The sequence below is a fragment of the Oncorhynchus gorbuscha genome, linkage group LG03 (assembly GCF_021184085.1).
Source record: "Oncorhynchus gorbuscha isolate QuinsamMale2020 ecotype Even-year linkage group LG03, OgorEven_v1.0, whole genome shotgun sequence".
Lineage (NCBI taxonomy): Eukaryota > Metazoa > Chordata > Actinopteri > Salmoniformes > Salmonidae > Oncorhynchus > Oncorhynchus gorbuscha.
Genome location: NC_060175.1, coordinates 36988265 through 36996992, shown reverse-complemented (window position 1 = coordinate 36996992; position 8728 = coordinate 36988265). Strand labels below are relative to the sequence as shown.

General features: G+C 43.1%; 1 protein-coding gene across 3 annotated transcripts; it reads right to left on the bottom strand.

Annotated features, from left to right (window-relative positions):
* Positions 1–682: 682 nt before the first annotated feature.
* On the bottom strand, positions 683–7425 carry LOC124031330 (microfibrillar-associated protein 2-like). Of its 3 annotated transcripts, XR_006838107.1 has the most exons (10): positions 7327–7425; positions 5388–5448; positions 5149–5199; positions 3037–3063; positions 2814–2897; positions 2638–2673; positions 2402–2489; positions 2232–2305; positions 1931–2088; positions 683–1879 (listed from the first exon to the last, which is right to left on the bottom strand). XR_006838107.1 is itself a non-coding variant. In XM_046342426.1 (9 exons), exons 2-9 carry the CDS (start codon positions 5416–5418, stop codon positions 1985–1987), a joined length of 495 nt encoding a protein of 164 aa, XP_046198382.1. In that variant the 5' UTR covers positions 5419–5448; positions 7327–7425; the 3' UTR covers positions 683–1984. The 3 variants fall into 3 exon arrangements, 2 of the variants coding, with proteins under 2 accessions (XP_046198382.1, XP_046198383.1); XM_046342426.1 differs by having other exon boundaries at positions 683–2088; XM_046342427.1 differs by having other exon boundaries at positions 683–2088; positions 5388–5463; positions 7327–7408.
* Between the last annotated feature and the right edge of the window lie 1303 nt (positions 7426–8728).

Genomic DNA, 8728 nt, shown 5'->3' with positions numbered 1-8728 from the left:
CAAATTTCTCTAAAACAATGTTGGAGGCAGATTATGGTAGAGAAATTAACATTTAATTATTTGGCAACAGCTCTGGTTTTTGCAGTCAACATGCCAATTGCACACTCCCTCAGAACTTGAGACATCTGTGGCATTGTGTTGTGTGATACAACTACATTTTAGTGGCCTTTTATTGTCCCCAGCACAAGGTGCACCTGTGTAATGATCATGCTGTTTAATCAGATCCTTGATATGCCACAACTATCAGGTGGATGGATTATCTTGGCAAAGGGGAAATGCTCACTAACAGGGATGTAAATAAATGTGTGCCCAATTTGAGAGAAATAAGCTTTTTGTGTGTATGGACATTTTCTTGGATCTTTTATTTCAGCTCGTGGGACCAACACTTTACATGTTGCATCTTATTTTTGTTCAGTATACTTGTAACAAACTAGAAATAGCACAGATCGAAGTGCATTATTGATAACTATTAGGATTATGTATAGGGTTGAATGCACATGCATCAATCATGTGGATTTGAAAATGAGGGAACAGTTGTGTATCTGGAAGATATTAATGTTTATCAAGGATCTTTGACTACAATGCCTGTTTGTTTGAGTCCATGACAACCAGCTCAACAGGGAAGATTGATCCGTAGTGCCAACAAACAAACTCATCACAATAAAATCACTCCAAGCTGAAGTTGTAGTAAAAAAAACATTTATTTTCTCCTCCATTATAGTGAAAGGGTTTTACAAAGCAGTAGTACAGTAACAATTTATGAGCCGCCACTTCTTGCCTCTGATATGTGAAACTATGCACTCACTGCAAGGTCACCAGCCACCGTAGCTCTAGTCATGTGGCCGACCGTGTTACGCAAAAACACTTTCAGGAGAGATCAGGCGTCAGGTCAGAATCCGTCTCTTCAAGTCTGATTGTGGATGCTCGCCACCCAGGAAGTGCAGAGGCAGTGGGATGATGATTGAGTGCTGATAATGCCTCTGTTGTTGAGGTCAGTGCACAGTGGCTGCCACTCTTGCTGTTCCCTCACTACTATGACTGATTTCAACAAAGGTACAGTAAACAACAACAAACACCACACAATGATGTAGAATATAGGATACAGTAAGGCAAAAAAAACAAGATCAAGATTGTTTTCTGTGCATCTCTTGAGTGCTGATTTCAATTCCTTAGCACCAGTATGTTAGTGATTTTATAGCACCAGTTATGTTATGTTATACAGTCATCAATGTTCTGTTGAATATGAAATAATATGTTTAGACATACACACATTCTACTGATCCCACCTTGCATTATGTATAATTCTGAAAGAGAGATGAAAAAAGGGATGATGGGGAAAGTCACTAGAGAAGTAGAGAAAATAAACAAATAGGAGTTTTTTGGAACCAAAGATTATGTGGAATACAGTGGAAGATTAAACAGGAAAAGAGATGGGACAGAGGAAGAGAAGGGTGTAGGGGGTGGGATGTGGACCCTAAGAGATGGGACAGAGGAAGAGAAGGGTGTAGGGGGTGGGATGTGGACCCTAAGAGATGGGACAGAGGAAGAGAAGGGTGTAGGGGGTGGGATGTGGACCCTAAGAGATGGGACAGAGGAAGAGAAGGGTGTAGGAGGTGGGATGTGGACCCTAAGAGATGGGACAGAGGAAGAGAAGGGTGTAGGGGTGGGATGTGGACCCTAAGAGATGGGACAGAGGAAGAGAAGGGTGTAGGGGGTGGGATGTGGACCCTAAGAGATGGGACAGAGGAAGAGAAGGGTGTAGGGGTGGGATGTGGACCCTAAGAGATGGGACAGAGGAAGAGAAGGGTGTAGGGGGTGGGATGTGGACCCTAAGAGATGGGACAGAGGAAGAGAAGGGTGTAGGGGGTGGGATGTGGACCCTAAGAGATGGGACAGAGGAAGAGAAGGGGTTAGGGGGTGGGATGTGGACCCTAAGAGATGTGGCAGTATTTGGGCTGGAGTTCTCTCTGATGTGTCCATGTTCTCAACAGCCTCCACAGCTCTTCCCACAGCTGCTCCCCAGTGACCCACACTGGCCACTCACCGCCGCTACACCACAACGAGAGAACTGGTCACGGCACATGTCAGCTACAGAGAAAGAGAGAGGGAAGGGTTACAGGTTTGCTCCTGTACTGTCCGTGTCCACGTCTGAGTGTGGGTGTGTGTGTGCTTTTCTTTATTAGGGACAGTGGGTTGTGCACCATAAACCAGAAAAAGTGTAGGCTGACCACCTCTTAGCAGCTCTTCATGCGCACACACGGTCCTGACACACACCTCCTTGTTGATCACATACACCCTTCGCAGGCTGAGGAGAGAGTAACGGGGTTACAGTGTGATATTAAACACTATATAAATCAACTGTCAATACCCTCATGATAAAAACTAAGGTGCAGTAGCATACCTGTAGAAACAGAGGCTATTCAGACACTGTTTGCATGGCTTGTGAATAGAGTAGAGTCTGGTGCAGGGGTACTGCTCTTCTCGGCAATCTACACAACACAAAACAAGTGAGCCATGCAAGAAAATACATACAACCCTATAGATATCGCAATAATACTTCAACACAAAGCCAATCATTCATTAATCACTTTACACACGGGCCCTCCCTTCCCCTCTCTCTTTCCCTATGTTTCTTACCTAGGGGGCCAGGTTCTGTAGGCTCTGTCTCTGTCTCTGGAAAACAAAACAGAAACTCAACTCCCATTGAAATGGAATACTTCTGTTAATGTGACAACAGAACATGACAGTGGGTGTAGATGTTGAACTGTAGATAATACATGTTGAAGAGTAGATAATAAGAGGTGGGTACGTACCAGATGGACCAGGACGTTCTGGCTCAGGGAATGGTCGAGGACCTTGTAACAAGACCTGCTGCTGGACATCCGTGTCAGGATTCTCTGACAGGGAGAGAGAGTTTTCAGTACATCATCAAAGGGCAGATAAACTTTCTACATTAGTTTATCAAAACTACGTTTTTATCTCAACTGATGATACTACCAGAGTAATATAGGTAATAAGCTCATACAAGTATCTTACCAGGAAAATAATCAGGGTCATAGTCCTCTGTGAAGCAAAACGAACAACGGTACAGTATGAGACATGCTTTTGTTACAGTGACTGGTAACATCAAAAACTTACAACAAACAGACGGACGGACGGACGGACGGACAGACAGAGACAAGCAAGCAAACCTTCATGACAGATGACTAACAGAGATCTACTCAAATACAGTGGGAATTTTGACCACCTGCTTTCAAAATTGAGAGGAAATGTATAGGAGATTGTCTTTATGCATTCCTTCATATTCAAGATGTTAGCAAATGATGAAATAGTAAGTGGTATTTACAAAAGACTAGTGACATTATTTACCCTACATTTACACTACATGGCCTGCTTGTCGAACATCTCATTCCAAAATCATGGGCATTAATATAGTTTCCACCCTTGGATGCAATAACAGCCTCCACTCTTCTGGGAAGGCTTTCCACTAGATGTTGGAACATTGCTGTGGGGCCTCCATTTAGCTACAAGAGCATTAGCGAGGTCGGGCACTGATGCTGGCTCGCAGTCGGCGTTCCAATTCATCCCAAAGGCTTTCAATGTGGTTGAGGTCAGAGCTCTGTGCAGGCCAGTCAAGTTCTTCCATACCGATCTCGACAAACCATTTCTGTATGGACCTCGCTTTGTGCACGGGGGCATTGACATGCTGAGACATGAAAGAGCCTTCCCCAAACTGTTGACACAAAGTTGGGAGCACAGAATCGTCTACAATGTCAATATATGCTGTAGCGTTAAGATTTCCCTTCAATGGAACTAAGGGGCCTAGCCTGAACCATTATTCCTTCTCCACCAAATTTTACAGTTGGCACTATGCATTGGGGCAGGTAGCGTTCTACTGGCATCCACAAAACCCAGATTTATCCGTCGGAATGCCAGATGGTGAAGCGTGATTCATCACTCCAGAGAACGCGATTCCACTGCTTCAGAGTCCAATGGCGGCGAGCTTTACACCACTCCTGTCGATGCTTAGCATTGCGCATAGTGATCTTAGGCTTGTGTGCGGCTGCTTGGCCATGAAAACCCATTTCATGAAGCTCCTGATGAACTGTTCTTGTGCTGGCGTTGCTGCCAGAGGCAGTTTGTAACTCGGTAGTGAGTGTTGCTGGCGTTGCTTCCAGAGGCACTTTGTAACTCGGTAGTGAGTGTTGCTGGCGTTGCTTCCAGAGGCAGTTTGTAACTCGGTAGTGAGTGTTGCAACCAAGGACAGATAATTTTTATGAGCTACACACTTCATCAGTCGTCGGCCCCGTTCTGTGATCTTGTGTGGCCTACCACTTTGGGACTGAGCCATTGTTGCTCCTAGAAGTTTCCACTACACAATAACAGCACTTACAGTTCACCAGGGCAGCTCTAGCGGGCAGAAATTTTACAAACTGACTTGTTGGTAAGGTGGCATCCAATGACGCTGCAACGTTGAAGGTCACTGAGCTCTTCAGTAAGGCCATTCTACTGCCAATGTTTGTCTATGGAGATTGCATGGCTGTATGCTCAAATGTGGACACCTGTTAGCAACAGGTGTCACTGAACCCACTAATTTGAATGGGTTTCCAAATACTTTTGTATATACAGTGTATTTATTTGTATTTTACTTATTTTATCCTCATTTTTACTAGGTAAGTTGACTGAGAACACATTCTCCTTTACAGCAACAACCTGGGTAATAGTTACAGAGGAGAGGAGGGGGATGAATGAGCCAAATGGAAATGTATAAGGTTTTCTCTCTCCTCCTCACTGTCAGTCTACCTCCACACAGGACCCATGGCCCAGCGTCGTCCGGGTTGGGCCGGTGTGGGCCGTCAATGTAAATAAGAATTTGTTCTTAAACTGACTTGCCTAATTAAATAAAGGTTACATTTAAAATGTAATTTAAAATGGAGAGCAAACATGAGTCTTCCTACTGCTCTCCATGCCACACACAGGACATGACATGTTTCCACCTGCCTGGTCAAATTGAACATTTGTCATGGTTTACCTTCAGGGCAGGTAGACAAAAGACGTGAAAAAGACCAAATGTGGTGAGACAGTACTGAGTCACTGTGTGTTTGTACACATGGACAGATAGTGTAGTAATGACATGGATGAACTCACCCAGGAAAGGAAATGGTTCTTGGTAGAGTGGGGGCTGGGCTAGCAGAAGGACTGTTGAGGCAAAGTTAGCTAAATGTTTAGGCAAAGGAGCTGGACAAGTGTTTTGTGGTGGTGCTTAGCACAATGTGAAAAACAGTATTGTGTAGAATGAGTATTAGGTTGGTCTATTGTTGTGTGTACACTACAGTAGAGTTGTGTATGTTGTGTATATTATGTAGTGTGCAGTGTGCTAGACTCACCTGGCATGGAGAGCAGTAGGAGGACTCTCATGGTTGTTTTCTGTGTGGAGGTAGACTGACACTGAGGAAGAGAGACCTTATACATTGTCAAATGAGTTACTGATTCCAAGTGATATAGAGATATCTGTCACATAGTGTTCACACGTCATAGATGTATTTCTATGTCACTTTTCAGAATCTTTACCCATGAGCCTCTTGTATTTTCCCTTCCATCTCTCCTGTCTTGCATTCTAGCCTCACCTCTTCCCTTTCCCTGGACTCACTTCCCCTCCACCTCCTCCACTCTCTCCTTCATTCTGCCCTGCCCTGGCCCCATAAAGTCGGGGGAAAAGGAAAACTTGGACAGAAAGAATGTGGCACGTCTGTCTTTCTTAACAATCCCTCTGTTTTTCTCCTTTTCTCTGTTCCACTGTGAAACGCTCTAAAGCAGACAGACCAGTGGCTAAATTCCAGGAAAATAACCACTGAGCCCCTCCACCATCTTCTATATCCCTCTCTCCACGTCTCTCATTTTCCCTCTGTCACCCTCTGTCATTTCCCTTAACCACTCCCCCTCACCTCTTTCTCTCTCTCTCTCTCTCTCTCTCTCTCTCTCTCTCTCTCTCTCTCTCTCTCTCTCTCTCAAGAAGAGAGCACTTTTCTTGTAGAATAAGCAAATACTCCTCTGCTTCTGCTTAGCTGTACTGCACACAATCAGACAGTCCAGCTTATGTGGGTTTTATGCACTTATCGTGTGATCATCCGTATGTGTGAGTGTCATCACATATGTTTCATATTATGAGGTGTGTGGCATACATGTGCATATGATTGGATGTAATGTGTGAGTGTACATGTATGTATGAAGGTATATGTCACCAAAGTCTGTGTGTGTCTGTGTGTTCAGACATTCCTCTTGTGCATCACAGTGGCTATTGGAAACCATATGTTTTCACAGCACACATCTGGGAGCTATTACACCCCCCTCCTCATCCCCATTTCATTTCTCCCCTCCCCAGCCCTCCCCGACCCCCTCCCCCAAAGCATAAGGACTTGGGAACAATGCCACCATGAAAGGGGAGAGCCATGTCTCTCCTTATCTTTCCTCTCATTCCTACTAAACAGTTTGTTTGTTTTCAAGTGCTATGTAAAATGTTAAAACGTGCATATAATTTCCCTCCATCTCTCTCCCTGGCTCTAATCCCCTCCCCTCTCCCTCTAATACTCTTTAATATCCCCCATTCATTTTCTCCTTTTCCTCTGTTTTATTTATGTTGGCCAGCCCCTCTCCATTGTATTGTCAAGGCCTCCAGCAATAACCCCACCCCTGGAGTGCAGATAGCCCCATCCAGTATAAACAGACGACCAATAAACAACCTCAAGTCAGTTTAGAACAATCTTCAAATAAAGTACCATTCTGAACAAACCTCAAGCCAGTTTAGAACAATCTTCAAATAAAGTACCATTCTGAACAAACCTCAAGTCAGTTTAGAACAATCTTCAAATAAAGTACCATTCTGAACAAACCTCAAGTCAGTTTAGAACAATCTTCAAATAAAGTACCATTCTGAACAAACCTCAAGTCAGTTTAGAACAATCTTCAAATAAAGTACCATTCTGAACAAATTAAATGATTAAAATACTTGTCAAATAACTACATTCCATTAGACCCAACCATGTCGTGAATTGCGTGATTTGATAAAAGTTGTAGAGGTAGGCTATAACTTCCAGTACTGATGATGGATACATACTGTATATGCATATTTCATATCGCACACCACCATGACAAATGGTTAAAAACTCCACAACTGTAGCCTACCTACTACTCCCTTGACCTTTGAATTTAAATATTAAAATTAATAAAAATAAGCGCACATGATTACAAATACATTTATGCTGTTTTTGCAATGATTTAATATTTGGATATTCATTTTAACAACTTGCATCAATTTGTAGCTCTTACCTCGTTATTTTTCTTTTCTCCGGTGATCCGCAAGTCTCATGCGTCCGTCTTCAGCAGTCTGACCGAGCGCCACATTGTAACGCCCCGCCTTCAAGCCCCCTCTCCCCACCTCTGTCTGTCCCATCGCCCACTCCCGCCAATCACAGTCAGGAGACCATGGCACTGACTGACTGCACATAAACCCCCTAACCTTCAGGATGGATAGTTTTGAAAGCAGTAGACTGTAGACATGATTGATTCTAGTGGCCCATTTTGTTCTCCCTTTTCACTACGAGTGTGCATGTCTCTCTACTCCAGGATTAGTCTGTGAAAGGCTGACACCTAGAGGACATGGATTGAAATTCCACACCCGTACATGACACAGTGCATTAGCCTAGTGGGTCAATTTCTGCAACAACTAAAAGCGATTAAGCACTCCACTGTTTTGGTTCCCTGGTTACCACAGTGTAAATCGAACAGGTGTACATGTGTAGTACTGTGTGACAGCAAAGTGCTGCATCTCGCTCATCTCAATATGTCTGGTGCTGCCCATGGCAATGTCATTTTGCAGAGAGCATCTTTAAAAAGTAAAATACAAACTGCAGGACTGACAACCAGAGCATGCAAAGTTTAATAAGCAAAGCAGGGTTTTTTTGTTGACTTGAGCTGATCTTAAAACCAATCGACATTTTAATGCTGTACATGCTTCTTCAGCACTCCACAATGAATGTGATGTTAAAAATGTATTTTAACAAAATAGTATAGGACAGGCAGCACGTTTGATCACAAGCAGGCATAATAACCAGCGATACAACGGTAGGCCTTAAAGCATTACATTTATTACACATTCAAATAAAGACTCCCGTTATATATATATATATATATTTTATATATACTCACAGTTGAAGTCGGAAGTTTATATATACTTAGGTTGGAGTCTATTAAACTCGTTTTTCAACCACTCCACAAATTTCTTGTTAACAAACTATAGTTTCGGCAAGTCGGTTAGGACATTTACGTTGTGCATGACACAAGTAATTTTTCCAACAATTGTTTACAGACAGATTATTTAACTTAAATCACAATTCCAGTGGGTCAGAAGTTTACATACACTAAGTTGATTGGAAAATTCCAGAAAATTATGTTATGGCTTTAGAAGCTTCTGATTGGCTAATTGACATCATTTGAGTCCATTGGAGGTGTCCCTGTGGATGTATTTCAAGGCCTACCTTCAAACTCAGTGCCTCTTTGCTTGACATCATGGGAAAATCAAAAGAAACCAGCCAAGACCTCCACAAGTCTGGTTCATCCTTTGGAGCAATTTCCAAACACTTGAAGGTACCACGTTCATCTGTACAAACAATAGTACGCAAGTATAAACACCATGGGACCTGGTTATTATGCCTGCTTGTGATCAATCACA